The sequence below is a fragment of the Rhinolophus sinicus genome, chromosome 16 (assembly GCF_057876585.1).
Source record: "Rhinolophus sinicus isolate RSI-liver-muscle chromosome 16, RSI-T2T, whole genome shotgun sequence".
NCBI classification, from domain to species: domain Eukaryota; kingdom Metazoa; phylum Chordata; class Mammalia; order Chiroptera; family Rhinolophidae; genus Rhinolophus; species Rhinolophus sinicus.
This window is the reverse complement of record NC_142516.1, coordinates 75,238,992-75,258,144: the sequence shown is the minus strand read 5'-3', so window position 1 is coordinate 75,258,144 and position 19,153 is coordinate 75,238,992. Positions and strand designations below refer to the sequence as shown.

General features: G+C 36.8%; 1 protein-coding gene across 1 annotated transcript in view; it reads left to right on the top strand.

Annotated features, from left to right (window-relative positions):
- LOC148755044 (uncharacterized) overlaps nt 1-17,603 on the top strand; it is a 35,785-nt gene extending 18,182 nt beyond the window's left edge. The window contains 3 exon segments of the mRNA XM_088792860.1: nt 9,609-9,701; nt 14,413-16,165; nt 16,167-17,603. Of these exon segments, the coding sequence (XP_088648986.1) occupies nt 9,609-9,701; nt 14,413-16,165; nt 16,167-16,338 (2,018 nt within the window). The 3' untranslated portion in view covers nt 16,339-17,603.
- The last annotated feature ends 1,550 nt before the right edge of the window (nt 17,604-19,153 follow it).

Below are 19,153 nucleotides of genomic sequence, written 5' to 3'. Positions count from 1 at the left end.
GGGAGTAGAAATCATTTTTCATTTTAGTCTATTCCTTTCTACATTTCCATATTTTTGAAGCCCAATAAATGTTGTTTTTGAATGTACCTGTGACTTTTAACCATTAGTGCTTTCTTTTTTTTTTTTTCTACAACTTTGTGCCGTAATGAATTTTCTGGATGTGCACAAAGAACTGGAATTTATGTAATAAACAGCTGGCAAATACATTTTACATATCACATAACTGCATATTAAATACCTGCATATTAAATAACTGTGTGCTTTGATCACTTTTATCTTGGAGCATGATTAAATGTGGTTTTTTTTTTTGGTTTTTTTTTTAAAGATTCTAGTAGATGTTTTTGTTTCTTACTGGATTTTCATTTGTGTTTTCCTGATGACTAATGAAGTTGAACATCTTTTCAAATACTTTTTGGTCATCCATATATTTTGTTTCTTGAAGTCTGTTAAAATATTTAGCCCATTTTTCAAGACTGTTTTAAAGAGTTACATTGAATTGACAGAGTTCTTTATATAATCTTTATGCATGATTAAATAAATCTTTTGCTAAGTTTTCTGCCTATCTGTTGTTTTTTGTTCTTAACAGTGTCTTGGAACAGCAGAATTTTTTGTTTTTTTAAGATATCGTTTGTTTCTGTTCATGTTATTTTCATCATTTGTTATATTTCATGGTTTTTGTGTCTTTTTAAATATTTTTTTGCGAAATCCAAGGTCACTAAAATTTCCTCCCTTGTTTTCTTGAAGATATTTTATCATTTTACATGTAGGACTTTGATTCACTGCCAGTGACTTTTTTAATGTGCTGTGAAATAAGAGTTGTGGTTCACTTTTTGTATACCTGTGTCTAGTTATACCATTTGCTGGAAGGATTATTAGTTTTCCATTGAACTGGCTTGGGTTCTTTGTCAAACACAAATTGACCATATATCCGTAGTTCTGTTTGTGGACTCTATTCTGTTTAATGGTTCTGTGAGTCTGATACGCACCTTGTTGATTATGTAGCTTTTTGGAAAGTTACCAAATAAGGAGGATTTAGTCCTCCAAATACGGTTTTCATTTGAATATTATTTTGATTATTATACATTCTTTGTCATTTCCATATAATTTTTAGAATTTCGAATCAATTTCTTCAAGACTTTTGCTTGGAATTCTGGTTGATACAGTCTTGAGTCTTCAGAATGGTCTGGGAAGGATTTACGTATTAATAATATGCGATTTTCTGATACATTAAGTGCTGGTGTATCTCTCCCTTTTATTTAGGTCTTTACCGTTTTTGTTTGCAATGAGTTGTAGCTCTGTGTATATTTTACACATATTTTGTTAAATATATTTTATGAAGTTGATGATACTGTAAATAGCATCTAATTTACAACTACAAATTCCAATTGTTTGTTGGACGTGCATAGAAATCCAGTTGATTTATTTATATTCTTTGTGTTTTGTAACTTTATTATTCTTATTGTAGCAGATCTTTTGGAGCTTTTCAAGGATGTTTTATATGAACAGTTATGTTATCTGAATAAAGATATGTTACTTCTTCATTTTTAAACTATACGCCTTTTATTTCTTTTTGTTTTGTCACTGGCTAAGACCACTAATGTAACATTGAATACAAGTGGTGACAGAATATACTCATGTGTTGTTTCTAATCTTAGAAGTAAAGCATTCATTCTTCACCATGACGTAATTAATTAACTGAATCAATTGTTAGTTTTTAAAACTGACCTTTATCAGTTTCAGGAAGTTCTCTTATCTGTTGAAAGCTTTTTTTTTTCAAATCATTGATAATTACCATTCAGTTTGTGACACATTCTTTATTGAGGCAGTCACATGTTTTTTCTCTTGTTTTTAATTATGTTCTGAATTACATTGATTTTTCAATGTTCAACCAACCTTGAATTCCCTGGATAAACAGTATTTTTGGTATTCCTGGATTTGGTTCACTAACGTTTTAAGGATTTTTCAACCTATATATTTTAAGGCTATTTTCAGATGTAACATCTCAAGACAAGTTGTCATGGTAATACTTACAAATTGAGTTCACCAATTTGTATTATTTTCTAGAAGACATTGAATAGAACTGGTATTGTTTCTTAAATATGATGTTGACTGTATGATTTTTATAAATTTTCTTTATCAAATTGAGGAAATTCTCTGTCCTAGTTAAGTTAGAGAACTTTATCATGAATGGGGTTTAATTTCCTTCTTTCTCGTTATTTGGGCTTCATTTGTTCTTTTTCTAATTTCTTGACATAGAAGCTCGATTATTGACTTGAGAGTGTTCCTGTTTTCTAATGTAAGCATTTAGTGGTATCAATTTTTATCTCAGCACTGTTTTAGGTACCTCCCACAAATTTTGATATGTCTTATTTTCATTTCATTTTGTTTAGTGTATTTTTTTTTTAATTTTTGAGACTTCCTCTTTGAAATACTATTTACAAATGTGTTGTTTAACTTCCAAATCATTGGAGATTTTTGTAAAACTTTCTGTTGCTGTTTTTTAGTTTGATTTCATTGTGGTCAGAGAATACGCTTTAGTTCATTTTTATTAAACTTCTTTTTTGTTGTTTTTTTAATGTCCCAGGATAATGGCGATCTCAGTACATATTCTGTAGGGTTTTGAAAAGTATGTGTATTCTGCTGTTACTGTGTTTCTATACATGTCTATGAGAGCATGTTGATTGATGGTTTTGTTAAGTTGTGTATCTGCTTGTTTTTTGTCTAGTTCTATCAGTTGCTAGAAGGGGATGTTGAAGGGTCTGATTATAATTATGGATTTATCAACTTCTCTTTAAATCTCTTATTTTTTGCTTCATATATTTTGAATCTCTGTTGTTGCTATATACATGTTTCATATTGACATGTCATTTGGTGGATTGTTCCTTTAATCATTATGTACTGTCCTTCTCTTTCTCTCTTAATATTCTTTTCTGTTCAGGTTACTTTATATGATAGTAATATAGACCCTCAGCATTTTCTTTTCTTTAAATGTATGCACTGTATACTTTTTTGGTGTATTACGTTTAAACTTGCCTACATCATTACTTTGAAGTGAGTTCCTTGTAGACAGTATATAGTCAGATTGTTTGTAAATCCATCTGATTGTGTTTTACAAGTTGTCTTTAGATCTTTTGCATTTGACGTAATTATTGATATTGTTAGGGCTTAAGTCTGCTGTTTATTGTTTTCTTCTATTTCATTTTTTCTTTCCTGTGGGCTACCTCAGAATTTTATGGAATTCCATTTTGATCTGCCCATAGTGTCTTTGAGGTTTTTGTATAGTTCTTTTTAGAGCTTTCTCTAGGAATTCCATTTTATATAACTTATCACAGGCTGCTAATGTTCATATTTTATTAGTTTGAGTGAAGTGTGCCTCCTTTTACCTTCCTTAATTTATAATGTAACTTTGTCAAACATTTTCTCTCCACATACTCATAACTATATCAGACAGTTATAATGCTGCTTCCACCATGAAGGAGTTTAGAAAACGTAAGAGAAGGAATGCGTGTTGGATATACCGTAGTCCCCCCTCATCCCTGGTTGTGCTTTCCATGGTTTTAGTTACCTGCGGTCAACCGAGGTCTGCAAAAAGTTCAATGGAAAAATTCCAGAAATAAACAATAAGTTTTAACTTGTGCGTTATTCTGAGTAAGTAGTGTGATGAAATCTTGGCTGTTCTGTGTGGGACATAAGTCATTCCTTTGTCTAGTGTCTCCACACTGTTTGCTACTGTCACTTAGTAGCCATCTGGGTTATGAGATCGACTGTCAGGGTGTTACAGTGTTTGTGTTCGAGTCATCCTTGTTTTACTTCATAATGACCTAAAGCGCAAGAGTAGTGGCTGGCAATTCGGACATACCAAAGAGAAGCCGTAAAGTGCTTCGTTTAAGTGAAATCCATACTGGGGCTCAAATTACAGTTAACACGGGGATTCCTGTGACTTTTAACAGGATGCTTTCTGTAAGGGCAGGTGTTGTATAGAGGACAAATAGTTATGCTTCACCTGAACCATTGGAATGATTGCCTTAACCAACCTCACTGTGGTGACACAGCACCCATTGTAGTGCATCATGGACCTAGTGACCCAAGAAAGGTAATGAAATTACATGTCTGACACTTACGCTTCATTAGCTGGACAAATGTAACTCAGTGAACCCACCCCTCAGTTACGCCATTGCACACAGTCTTTGCAGGCGAGATCTTAACCACATCCAACTTTCAGGAGCACAGATAGGATTATTACATTGATGACATGCTCCTCTGAGGAGATGCATTTGACACAGTCATTCAGGACATACAGATACTCATAAAAGAGCTCACGAAACATAGTGCGTCATTGTCCCATCCTTAGTACAAAGCCGCACCTCCTCAGTTAAATTCCTGAGAATTTTTTCGTCTGTTGAGGGACAGCTGTATTCCTGACATTCATGACATAGCTCTTAGCACTCTCCATATCCTCAACGTTACCAATACCTGTAGTTTTTTTTTCTTCCTTTGGTTTTTGGTGACAACATATTCCTTTTAAAAAATTTTATAATATTAGTCACAAATCATCCACTTTGAATGGTGTTTCCTACAACCAAACGCTGTATAATGTGCCTAAATTATTATGTAAGAGGCACTTTTATCACTAAGAGACTCTTACTATAGAGGCTTTAGCAACCTCTTCTCATGCCTCTTGGACTTTCTGGACCACCCATGCTTCACATAAAATGCCCATGAGCCTCCGATGCAGGAAAGTGCCCCCATTATCATGTGACATGCCATTGGAGCAGCATTGTGGACTGCACGCTTGCCTTTCCTGGAAATAGATACATGTCCTGACTCTGACTTTCAGTACCGAGCTGAACGGTGTGCTTTGTGTCCTAGAAGCAGTGTCCGTCAACCTCGGGATGGCCAGTGAGACCTCCTGGCTGAAGTGCAAGTGGTGTTTACAAGACAGATACATACGAGCTCCCTGGCACATCCCACATGCAGCAGGAGGGGGCCTGGCCTGCCCTGTGCTCAGTCCGTGGGTAGATGGTGCAGTGCTGGAGGAGGTCATCCTTATTCCAGACCTCTTGACCCCCTAGGTAACCCCTTGGGATCAACTGAACGAACAGCAGAAGGAGTTCCCTCATTTTGCGGATGGCAGTGCCACTGTGACTCATAACGGATCTCCCTGGAGAACTGCTTCTTTTCCTCCTTTACCTGGGATTTCTGTGATCAAGTCTGGACCCAAGATAGTACAACTGGCCAAACTTCAAGCACTCATCTTGCTATTTGAGGATGTGCTAACCAATATTGGTCCCATCTGCACCGTTTTACAGACATTTCAGCTATTGCCAATGAACTGACTGTGTGGTTCATCCAATGACAATGACAATTTCCTCTCCAGTTTAGTCCCCTTTGGGGGAAAGACTCTGGACATCTTGCCTCCCCGATACCCAAACATATAAATCACGGTTACACGTGAGTCTAGCCTTACTAAAGACATGATACAAGGCGTCATTAAGATACTCCTTTGAAGTTCTTGATGTCATAGATGATGACCAAAGCGTTTAATGTCACTTCTCAAAATACTGGGCTGAAAAATAGTAGTGGGCTCTTGAACAAAAACCTTTTACTTTCTTTACACCTCACGCTGCAGTCCTCATAGAGTGCCATATTAGCTAATGAGTTCAAATCCAATTAACGGTAACATGGCACCTCTCAGTCATCAAACATCAGATGTGATTGTAATGGAGTCTGACTCCATTATTGATGTTTGACTTCTAACAGCCCTTCTTCGAATTCTTGCTACGTAAGATATTTTCATTTGTGAATCAATCTTCCCTCCTTTCCTTCCTTCCTTCCTTCCGTCCTTCCTTCCTTCCTTCCTTCCTTCCTTCCTTCCTTCCTTCTTTACTTCCTTCCTTTCTTCCTGCCTTCCTTTTCTTCCTTCCTTCCTTCCTTCCTTCCTTCCTTCCTTCCTTCCTTCCTTCCCTCCCTCCCTCCCTCCCTCCCTCCCTCCCTCCCTCCCTCCCTCCCTTATTCTCTCCCTCTCTCTATCCTTTTATCTGGATAACTTTTTGTAGCATAATTGATCCAGTTGGAACCTCAAGTACAATAGTGAATAGAGGTGTTCAGAATGAACATCCTGTCTTCTAATATTAGGTGGAAGCTCCAGGTTCTGATCATGAACTGTGATGCTAGCTGTGGGGTTTTCTTAGATACCCGTTATCAGATGGAAGAAGTTCCATTCTGTTCTTAGTTTGTTCAGCATTTTTATCATGAAAGAGTGTTGAGTTTTGTCATAATGCTTTTTCTGTCTATGAAGATGATCGTGTGGTTTGTAATCTATTGATACGGTGAATGACATTGCTGGATTTTTGGATGTTACACCAGCCTTGCATACTTGGGATAAGTCTTACTTGGTCATGGTGTATAATACAGTGAATGTGTTTCTAGATTCAGTTTGCTAGTATTTTGATGGGGATTTTTGCATCTGTATTCGTAAGAGATATTGGGATGTAGTTTTTTTGTGATGTCTTTATCTGTTTTTGGCATCAGGGTAATGATGGCCTCATTCAATGAGGTAGGAAGTGTTCCCTTTTCTGTCATTTGCAAGAGTTTGTGAAGAATTGGTATTATTGGTTCTTTAAATGTTTGGTAGAATTCAGCTGTAAATCCTATGGGCATAAGCTTTTCTTTGTGGGTAGTGTTTTGGTTACTGATTCAATCTCTTGTGATAACTCTATTTAGAGTTCCTAGTTTTTCTTGACATAGTTTCTATAGTCTGTGTCTTTCCAGGAATTTTCCCTTTTATTAAGTTATCTAATATATCGCTGTACAATAGTTCATAATATTCCTTTATACTCATTTTTTATTTCTTTATAGTCAATAGCAATGTCATCTCCTTCATTACTGATTTGAATAATTTGCGTTCTCCCTTTATTCTCTGGTTAATCTAGGTAAAGATTTGTCAGTTTTGCTGATATTTTCAAAGAACCAACTGTGGTTACTTTGATTTTGTACCTTTCTTTCATGAATTTCTAATCCAGTCTTTATTGTTTGTTTCCTTTCCTTGTTTTAGGTTTAGTTTGCCCTTGTTTTCCTTTGCATGAAGATGTGAGGGTTAGGTTGTTGATTTGAGATCTTCTTTCTTAATACTCTTGAACCTTGAACAACATGAGTTTGAACTGCATGGGTCCCCTTCTCCACATATGTTTTTTCAATAAATATACAGCTGGCCCTGCACATCCCTGGGTTTTGCATTTACAGATTCAACCAACTGTAGATTGAAAACAGTATTTTCAGTCTGTGGTTAGCATCCCATGGATGCGGAGGGCAGACGGGATGCATTGTCTTATGTTATTTTATATAAGGGACTTGAGCAGCTGTAGATGTTAGTCCCCATGGGATGGGATCGTCCTGGAGCCAACTTCCCATGTATACGAGTTATGACTGAGTTTTTCGGGAGTCAGAATTTATATGTGGATTTTCACCTGCTCACAGGTCGGCACCCCAACACCTGCATTGTTGAAGAGTCAACTCTAAAGGTGTTTGTAGTCATAAATTTCCCTCTAAAAACTGATTTTGCTTCATACTACAAGGTTTGGTATATTGTGCCTTCTCTTTCTGTCATCAAAAAGTATTTTCAATTTCCTTTGTAGTTTCCTCTTTGATGTATTATATATTTAGGAGACTGGTGTTTAATTTTTACGTATTCGCGTATTGTCCGAATTTCTTTCAATTACTGGTTTGTGATTTCATTCCATTGGGCCAGAAAAGATACTTTGTATTATTTGTATAGTTTTAAATTTATTGAAGTTTGTTTTGTGCCTAATAAATAGCACATCATGGAGACTGTTTTATGTGCATTTTAGAAAAATGTGAATTGTGCTCCTGTTGTGTGGCGTGTGTTGTATATATACGTCTGTTAGGTTTAGTTGGCTGATAGTTCTGTTGAAATCCTCTATTTTGTGTCTAGCTTTTCTCTCCATATTGAGTGTGACAGTGAAGTCTCCAACTATAACTGTTTAATAGTTTATTTTTCTTTTCACTTGCCAGTTTTAATTTTATGTATTTTGGGGCTCAATTGTTGGATGTGTATATGTTTATAATTGTTACAATATCTTCATGATGGATTTACCCTTTTGTCATTATCAATATTAATATCTTTTTATCTCTAATAACATTTTTTACAGTCTATTTTGTTTCATATTATTATAGCTTTCCTATGGTTGCTGTTTGCATGGAATATCTCTTGCCACCCTCTTACTTTCAACATCTTTGTATCTTTGAATTTAATGTGTATGTCCTTACACCGCATATAGTTGAATATGATTGGAGCTTGTTGTTTTTCTTTTTTTTCCCTAGTCAATCTGACAGGCTCTGCTTTTTGTCTGGATTGTTTAGTTTGCGCACATGTAATATCATTTCGTATACGGTTGGATATTTGTACGCCATTTTGCATTTTGTTTTCTACATGTTTCGTGTTTTTCTCGTCTATTTCTCTGCTATTTTGTAGTGTAAATATTTTTTCATGTAACATTTTAGTTTATTTAATGATTTTATTCACAACATTTTTTAGAGTTCATTTAATTAGTTATTCCTTTAGTGTTTACCACATACACCTGCATTTACCAGATCTACATCAAGTTATCTCAACTTAATCTTAGAGATGTATAGACAGGTTCTTCTTATGTAAGTTTATTCTTTCTACACTCTCTTTTGTGGTATTGCTAGGGTTTATTTTTTGTTACATATGTTAGTATGCTGTTAATTTTTGTTTCTCTTCATTTTTTTATTGTGCATTTGAGTTACCATTTGGTATTATTTCCTTATTCTAGTATAGCTTGACTCCCTGCTACCGCTTTTATGGTTTTATTGGAAAGATAAAAACACATGTGTGTGTGTGTGTGTATGTGTGTTAGAAACCCAATGTTGCACACATGTACTCATTGTTGTATACAATTACTTTTCAAATCAGTCAAGACAACTTTCTTTACTGTATCTTGTCATGCGAGTCTACTAGGAGGAAACATCTCTCAATTTTTGTTCATCTGGAAATATTTTCACTTCACATTTACCTTTAAAAGGTCATTTTTTTTTTTCTTGGATTCTTTGGTGATAGTCCTTTTCTTTGAGTAGTTAAGAGTATATCATCACCCCACTACCTTCTGCCCTTTATGGTTCTGATGAGGAATATTACTGAGGAATCTTTGCCTCTCTACTCTGGAAACAGAAGCTTCCCACTTCTGTGTGTGCCTTGGTGATTTTTCATTCTACTTTTTTGTGGTAACTGCCCACCCCTAGGAAGTTTCTTCACGTGTGACCCAAGTTAGTATCCAATCAAAAATTGAAAGGACCCTTTTGTAGATCTCCATAGCTCCTTCTGTCTCTCTCGCACTGTAGCTACTAAACATGAACGTTTATTAGGATTTAATGTTATTTAGGCTTGTGATTTAGGGGTTTAAGAAGATGTCCTTTGAGCAGCTGAAAATATTTCTGTTTTACACCTCCCCTTAGAGGTGGTCAAGTGAATATTGTTTCTGTGCCATTCTTAAAGCCGCATCTTCCTAAACATTTAGAATCATCAAAGCCCATGAAGTGAAACCATCTCCTAAATTATTTCCCATTTACAGGGTATTGTTCTATAAAACCAGAAGTGATCTTCCAGTTGGAACAAGAAGACCCATTGTTAGTGGTGGACAAATTTCTAAATGGGAGTTATCCAGGTGAGTTTTAGAATACTGGTAGAAGGTATCCCTGGAAAACTAAATCCAAACTGGGATCAGTTCAACATTGGGCACCTTTGGAAGTTTAGATACGAGTAGATCCAATAAAATGTGGGTATGGCGGGTGTAATTTAAAGGATACAACGTTACCTGTTTTTATCTTTTCAATGAGGCGACAGTCTATCATTTATACCTAACCAAATAATCAGTTTTTATTTAACCAATGTAAAGTTAAGTATAGAGGAAGATTATAATGCCAACTAAAATGGAAGTTCAAAGCATGGCAAGAGAGAGAGAAGAGATACAAGGTCTGACAGTTAAGTTCATGAATTTGCCACCATGTGCTTACATTGGCAGCACTGTACAAACAGCTCACCAAGGTTTCATAATCTTGGTACATCAGTGCCTCGCAACCGTGTTTGTGTCGACGTGTGGTGGTGTCTTGCTGAGTGTCGTACATTGTTGTTGTGTGTTTTTGTGTGCTGTCACAAGAATGTGTGAGCTAGAATTACAGCAATGAACAAACACTGAATTTCTTGTTAAACTTGGCAAGAGGGGAAGTAAAGTCAGAGACATGTTAGTCCAAGTTTATGAGGACAATATCATGAAGAAAACAGCAGCGTACAAATGGATTCAACGTTTTTCTGAGAGGAGAGAACGCATCACTGATGAAGAGAAGTCAGGTTGGCCAGTCACAAACAGAACTGATGAAAACATTGTAAAGATTCGTTGAATTGTGCGTCAAAATCATTGGCTGACTATGAGTAGTATATCAGACCAAGCAAACATTGATAGAGAAACAGTCAAGAAAATCTTAACTGAAAATCTTGGCATGAGAAAGGTGTGTTCAAAAATGGTCCTGACGGACCTCTTGCATCGCAGCAGTGCACAAGCTGACACCACACTGTCTCTTGAGGGAGTTTTTAGCCAATAAACAAATAAGTGTATCAGAACACCCTTCTTATTCACGTTATCTGGACCTTGGTGACTTCTTTCTTTACCTGAGATGAAGGAAATATTGAAAGGAAGACATTTTGATGACATTCAGGACATCAAGGGTAATATGACAGCTTTGATGGCCATTCCAGACAAAGAGTTCCAAAATTGCTTTGAAGGGTAGCCTTGGCTCTGGCGTCAGTGCATAGCATCCCAAGGGGAGTACTTTGAAGGTCGTTGGTGATATTCAGTGATGAGGTATGTAGCACTTTTTTAGGATGAGTTTACGAACTTAATTCTCCGATCTTGGATATACACCACTCGGATTTCAAACAAGATACAGTGGACGGCAACTGTGATTCTAGGTCAAGAGTTGGTAAGTTATGTTACTTGAGCTAAATGCAGCTAGCTATGTGTTGTTATAAATAACAAGTTTTTTTAATACATTGTTTGTGTATTGGTTATGGCTGGTTTTGTGGTACAATAAAATGGCTGAATAGTTGTGACCGATATGATATGGCCTACGATGACTAAAATATTCACCATTGTGCCCTGTACATAAAACGTTGGTTGACCCCTGCTCTAGATACTAATCGCATGTTTTATGACATGCTAATAAACATTGATATGTGTTTTTTAAGCTCTGTACTCTGAAAATATAGTATAAGCTTTCTCTGAAGAGTCAGTGGAGTAACAAAGCATAATTTTATTTTGGGTTAGAAGAAAACATTAAGTTCATAATGTAATATAATTTAATAGAACTAGAAATTACAGACAGTATGAGAATAAAATACCCCATATTTAAATTAAAAATACATGTAACTTTTGGAAAATCTGTTTGGTTGAGGGGTCATCTGATTTATAAAAGTATAAAATATATTCGTGAACCTGTATGCGGATGTCTCTGGTAACTCAGTAAAGCTGTTATATTAGAGTTTATTATAACAAAAGGTTACAGATAAAATCAGCAATGGAAACGTCACACAGGGCAGAATCCAAGAGAGACTCAATGCATAATTATTTTCTTCCTCTGTTGGAGTTATATGGAAAGTGCTTAATTCTGCCAGCAGTGATGTATGACAGCACACATGAAGTATTGTCACGCAGAGAAATTTACCTGAGCTTTGGTGTCCAAGGTTCTTATGTGGGTCGGTCATGTGGGTCTGGACCACCTGCATGATTGACTTCATTTACTCAGCATGTAACCCGTCCAGGGATGCCCAAGGCCCCAACCATAAATCCCAGTGTTAGCCTGAGCTATTCATTGTGGCCCAAGCCCCCAGGTATGTAAAGACACTATTATCAGGTAGGATGTTCCACGGGCTTACAAGTCATCACCCACGACTTTGTCAGAGTGCAGTCATTTCTTTGGAATGTGCAGCCTGTGAAAACACCAAACCTGCTGAGATTACCCTTTACTGTGCACAATTTTGGGTATGAGTAAAGCATCTCTTAATGGAAAGTTTGAAGAACAAGGAATTTTGAGAAAACATAAGCAAAACAGAAGTAATTACTTAAAAAAATATATAAGTGGATTAATTAGAAAAGTGTAATAGTATAAATTAAATAAAAGCCAAAATATGGTTCTTGGAATGAAAAGAATAAATAGAATTCATATAGTAATCATCCTATGATGGTAATCATCAGAATGCATTGTATAAGAAGTTACAATGGAAATGTGCTTAGAAATACATCTGCACAAAATATGGAAATGTTTGAAAATCTTTAAGCAACATGAAGTTGAAGTAAATGGAGGATATACCATGTTCGTAGACTGGGATACTATAAAATTCTGAATTCTTATCCATGTTGTATAAACATACCTGAACAATGGGATGGTGTAGGATCTTTTCTAACAGGTACTAAAGATATATTGTAAATCTCTTGTAAATACTTCAGAATGGTACTGGCATGGGGATAATTACAGAGCTTTGAAACAGAGTAGAGAGTCCAGAAACAAATGCATGCTCTAATGACAACTGATCCATGAACCGGATGACAGTGTAGAAAGCTGCAAAAGATATTTACATGAAAAGTGGCATTTTGTTCCAGCTTTATACCCTACCATAAAACTCAATTTGCTGTGGGTTCATACGGAAGGCATTTATGTGCATTTGATTTGGTTTCCATGTTCTAAAAGCTGGGAAGGTACAGAGTAATGAATGGGAGACACTTTCTATATACATTCCTCACATATGTGTTGTTTCTATGAAGAATTCAGATCTTGTGATCACTTTCTAACTCTGTCCTTCCACGGCGCCCTATTTATAGCGGCTCTCTTTTTCTCCAGCAGTCAGTCCATCTATGCCCTTGTTTTATTTTTTTTCCGAAGCACTCATCAGCTCTTCTAACTTCTCAAATAATATTTCAGAATCTCCACTTTTGTGTCCCAGTTGAAAACTTCATAGGCCCATACTCCCTCCCATACGTTGTTTGCTTCCCGTGGTGGTGCTAATCATGATTCCCGAGCTCAGTCCCTCCTTGGATTTGATTGTACTTTTGTCTCTGCTTCCCTGAATGGTTATTCACATTTCATTGGCCTGGTATAACCTTGTATCCCTAGTACCTCAATCACAAGAAGGAATAGGAATAGGCATACAATGGATATTTGAGTGAATAAATTTTGTGTCCTAGTCTCTTCTCCTAATTTTTCTCTGAGCTCTGTCCTCTCTATCTGCTCTTTCCGTCCAGCAACTCCCTCCATACTTGTGTCCTCCATCCCCGTAATTCAGACCTTTATATCTCATCCTGATGACCTCATTTAAGGCGGCTGTACCTCATTGTTATGGTGTCTTTATTTCAAATATGACCAACAGAAGATGAAAATTTTTTCTCACAACTCACATCCTTGTTTTCCACTTGCATAGTATTTTGTTGAATTTGAAACCTGATCTTAAGGTTCTCACAGCTGGTAGATATCAGGCATGTTGAAAAGTGTATGGAAAGCAGAGTTAAATTTGGGAAAGTGTTAAAACTGATTTTTAGAACATGAGTGAGCATATTGAAAAGGTGATACTTAGGATTTGCTGGTAAAAAAAGTTTACTTTTTGAACAACAGTAGTAAAGTCTAAAGTGTGAAAGCCAGAATAGAGCAATGAATCCCATTCAGGTGGAAAGATACCGTTTCCTCCAGTCACTTTTAAACTTCTTCTTGGGCATTTGTGTTCCTAAGAATGACACCCAGGAGAATCAGAACTTGGGTTTTAGGAATATGTCTTTAAATGTGAGGAAACTTGTTACATTATAAACTTATTTTGGTATTGATGTGTAGAATGAGAAAGGGAAACGTCCAGATGGGACATGTGGACTGATGAGTATCCTATCTTTTTAATCTGTATTTGCTAGTTTAAGAACCTAGATTTTGATAATCTCCTGAATCCAAACCCTTTCTCTTCTGTAACCCCTAAGAATACTGAATCATGATTTTTTGGGGGTGGGAAGGTGTGTTCTTGGTGAATTCATAGCATTCTCTCTGATTTGTTTTGTCTGCAAGACCCATGTTTTTTAAAACCCTTATGTTCCAAGTTCATCCTTCCATTCCTTTATACCCAAGATCAAAATGCCAAACTGTACAATAGTCACCTCCAATTTCTTTTCCCTTTTTCTCTTACACCAAGCCTCCTGCGTCCCAAGAAAGGAAAATATACTTAATATGTACTTGGAAGGCTTACCAAGAAATAAAAATGTGAAATATATAGTGGGGCATATATCTGTATAGTTTCTACATTAAGAATGTTAAATTTCATAATGAATTTTTTAACTTTCTCATTTTTAGAAGACTGCCAACTTGATCTTTTTGAGAAGAGCCAGGAAAACCAAGACAAGTATTTATGTCAAGTTTCATTCACCACCAACAGACCATTGACTGCAGAGCAAGAGAAAGTTTCAGGAAAACCATGTAATCTGGGCACAGACATGGTTCCTTCAAGAAAAGTGATCTCTATATGTGACAGTATAGGGCCTACATACTTAGATCTCTACCTGTTGGCTCCTCATAATGACTCAGAAAAGAAGATTGATGACTGTAGTGCATCTCATTCCTATGCTAGAAATGAGAGAAGAGATACTGGAGAGAAATCTTCTGATTACTGTCAAAATGTGGAAACTTTTAGTTACGTGCCGGAATTTTCTTTGTGGCAGTCTTTTGAATGTAATGAACGTGGTAGTGCTTTGCAAGATAAACCTGTCTTCATTACACGGAATAGTGCTTACACAAAAGCGAGGTCTTGTTATAAATTTGGAAGAAAGCTATGTGATGAATCAGCCCTTGTTTGTCCAAGTATTCACACAGAGAAGAGTCACTGTGAATTTCATGAGGATAAATGTAATAAAATTGGGAACAAATTCAGGAGGGTTGCTCAACTTCAGAGAGCTGATACAAAAGAGAAAACTTTTGGTCCAAAAGCACAGTTCAGAGAATATCAGAGAACTCACACTGGAGTGCAACCACTTGAGTGTGGGGAAAACTTCAACTACAACTCAGCCACTAACGTACAAAACAAGACTCACACAGTAGAGCTATCTTATGGTAATAATACACGTAAGAAAACTTTTACTTCTCAGTCAGCCATTGATATACAGCAGAGACCTCAAGCGAGTGAAGAACAGTTTGAGTGTAATGAATGTCAAAAATCCTTCTCTAAGAGGTCAATCCTTATTTTACATCGAAGAAGTCACACAGGTGAAAAAATTTATGCATGTAGTGAATGTGAGAAAGCTTTTTCCCGGAAATTTACCCTAGTTGTACATCAGCGAACTCACACACTAGAGAAACTGTATAAATGTAATGAGTGTGGAAAAGCTGTCACCTGCTTGTCACTCCTCAGAGAACATCAGAGAACTCACACAGGGGAAAAACCCTATCAATGTAATGAATGTGGTAAAAGTTATACGCAGAAGTCAAGCCTTAGAAAACATCAGCGAACTCACACAGGGGAGAAACCTTATAAATGTAATGAGTGTGGAAAAGCTGTCACCTGCTTGTCACTCCTCAGAGAACATCAGAGAACTCACACAGGGGAAAAACCCTATCAATGTAATGAATGTGGTAAAAGTTATACCCGGAAGTCAAGCCTTGGAAAACATCAGCGAACTCACACAGGGGAGAAACCTTATAAATGTAATGAGTGTGAAAAAGCTTTCACCTGCATGTCATACCTCAGAGAACATCAAGGAACTCACACAGGTGAAAAACCCTATGAGTGTACTGAATGTGGGAAAACTTTCAGGCGCAAAATAGGCCTTGAAGTACATCAGAGAATTCACACAGGGGAGAAACCCTATCAATGTAAGGAATGTGGTAAAACTTTCAGTCAGAAGATAGGTCTTGCAGAACATCATAGAACTCACTCAGGGGAGAAACCCTATCAATGTAATGAATGTGGGAAAGCTTTGATATCCATGTCAAGCCTCACAAAACATCAGAGAACTCACACTGGGGAGAAACCCTATCAATGTAATGAATGTGGTAAAACTTTCAGCCGGAAGTCACATCTTGGAAGACATCAGAGAACTCACACGGGAAAAATGTCATCAATGTAATGAATGTGGAAAAACTTTCAGCCAGAAGATAGGTCTTGCAGAACATCATAGAACTCACTCAGGGGAGAAACCCTATCAATGTAATGAATGTGGAACAACTTTCAGGCGGAGGTCAAACCTTGGAAAACATCAGAGTACTCACAAGAGAGAAACCCTATGAATCTGGAAGAGTTTCATGTTCATGTCATATCTCAAAGGGCATGACATAATTTTTGCAGACAAACCCTATGTATGAATTTTGGTAAAATTTTTCTTTGGAAGTCAGCCATCATAATACATCAGCGATTGCATGCAGGGAAGAAATGCTATGAATGTAACTAATGCAGAAAAGCTGTTGTTTGCATGAAGACTCTCATCCTGTATATTTTTTGCTGTTGCTTTCCCTTCATTGATGATGGAAGAGTAGCACATGGAAGGCGTCGTGGTTCAAGAATTACTGTGTGGAACTCTTTCCTTCTCTGAAAGTATGACTTTTGCAAGGAAGAAAAATCTTGTTTTCTGCTGAGCTGTTAAAGTTTTGGATCTACTTGTTACTTTCCTGTCTTAGACATCACTCAGCTATCACAAACTATGACTGTGTAAAGTGACAAGTTACTATGTATCAGAAGAGTCAAGTAGAGAAATCCCCTGACAATATCCTGAATGATCAGTAGCTATTAACCTTAGCTCTTCTGTATTGTTAATCATGTAAATTACATGATTTGTTTGATGTTTTCTTATGATTACGTTTAGATTGTGTATCTTTTGTAGGAAAACAAAAGAAGTATTGAGGTTTTTCTCCGTACATCACACCAGGACACAGATACTTTAGCATGGTCCCCAAAATGGTGACATGACATTGGATTATTTGGTTAATGTGGTAGCTTGCATATTTCTTCACAAAAAAAGTCTTAAGTGTCTTGAGATACATTCGGACGATACCTGTCTTTGTATTCATCAAGCTTTCACGAATTTTAGCATTTGTTTCTAATCATCGCCCAAATCAATTTTTATCATAGTTGCAAAACAATGCTACTTTTGCCAGTATTCCTTCCAGTATGTCCTCATCATGGTATGAAACAGTTCTCCTTTATCCAGAATTTCATATTTATGTTTGTATACACTCAAATTCTTGCTTCACGCAGTACGATATATTCTTGAATGCATGTTGTTAGTTTTATTTTGTTTTGATGGTCAAATCATCTGTGATAAAGCCAGCTTATGTTCATTCAGATTGGCTCCTGTGTCCAATATTAATGTTTCTTATATCTGTATGGTTTTACCAGACCATCCTTTTACTTATTCTGATTATGAGAATGTATAATGTGATTTTGTAATAGTTTGCATTATAAAGCCAGTACTTTATTTATATTTTTTGGAAAAATGTTAAGTCTTTTCTAAAATATTTAGAATATTATACCTCTTTAAATACATATTTAAAAATTCCGTTTGGAATAAGATTTCATTTCATCTCAGGTATCCACAAGGTAGGACCAACTTAACCAACTGACTGAGGCACCGTCCTAGTGGTATGGGACTCAGGTCTTTCTCTCTTTCCCTCTTTGCTGGCACATGTCCAGAGGATACCTCCCAAGACCACATCCTCCGCAAGAGATTGTTATCTGAGCCCTAAACATGTCTCCTCCCTGCCTTATGGATCTGCACCGGAGATAATGAGGCCCTGAGCATTAGTGACTTTTTATTATGGCCTTGATGCCTTGGAGGGCCTCTTTATTTATAGGGTATTGATTGATTCTGGGGAGAGGTGTTGAGGAGTCTTTGAGTTTTGACGGTGGGTTGTCTTTGGATCCTATTGAGAGCAGTTGGAGATACTGCCCAGAAGGAGGTGCCTGGGGAGGAAGCTAGAGAGACCCCTGGTTGGTAACAGTGTCTTCGAATGAAAGCCGAATGGACACCTGCGTTGTGCCAGGGCCATGCCTTGCAGTGCATTCTAACGTAGTGCCCCTGGGGTTTGTGTCCCAACACCGTGGGTTCATGTGAAATAGGAGACTGGGACAGGGCACCATTGCTCCTTAGGACAAAACACAAGCAAAGCACAAGGAGCCCTGTAACTATCAGGCATGAGGACAGGGATGAACTAACCCGTGTACACTGATTGGAGGTTTTGGGAAGTCCTTGTGAATTCCATTTGAGAGTCTGTGGAAGCCCCTAGGAAACTGAGCAATTTTCATCAGTGAAAATGACCTAAGTTAGTTTATGACTTAAAAATGGAATGAGATTCCATCCTGTCCCCTGGCTCAGAAATTCTAAAGCTTGCTGCTTTGACACACCTTTCTATATGTTATATAAACTAAAGGGAAGAGAGGAGTGGTGAGAAAATTACCCAATTGAATCCAACATTTCTGCTTTCACCTCCCCTTGTGTGTCTCCCAATAAAAACACACATGCAGGACCTTAGAGTTTTTGTTGATTAAAGATTAGGATAATTCTTTGAATTTTTTACAAAGTCTATTTATCAACTCCTAAAAGTAAAAGACCAAAGTGAGCGTCAAAAAGCATATATTTGAGATCCAAAAGAATATCTACTTGCGAAGCTCTGATTTAGGCAGAAACAGAAGGGTGTTGATTAGTAGGCAAGGCAAGGTGTATTGATGAGCAAGGGAAGGGGAACAATTACATGAATACAAGGAAGGAATTTATGAGTAGAAAAGCTAAAATAGTGATGCTCATTCTGAAGAAATTTTAAATTTTCAGCCCGTAATGCTGCTAATTCAAAAGATTATTTAAAAAGTGCCACCGTAGTAATACTGTCTGCTTTATTGTTATTCTGAAATGCTGCTTTAGGCACAGTGCAAAGGTTCTTTTGCCCAGTTTTAGATTCCAAAGGTGTGAGGAATAAGATGTGCAAGATACTTCCTTTGGGATGGCAGCTCCAAGTCCATTTTAAAGTGGCTTTGTTTCTATTACTTTTTCTATTTCTCCCCTTTGATTGAGGTCTTTCCTTGAAAGCCTCACTGATCAATCATCAGAAAGCA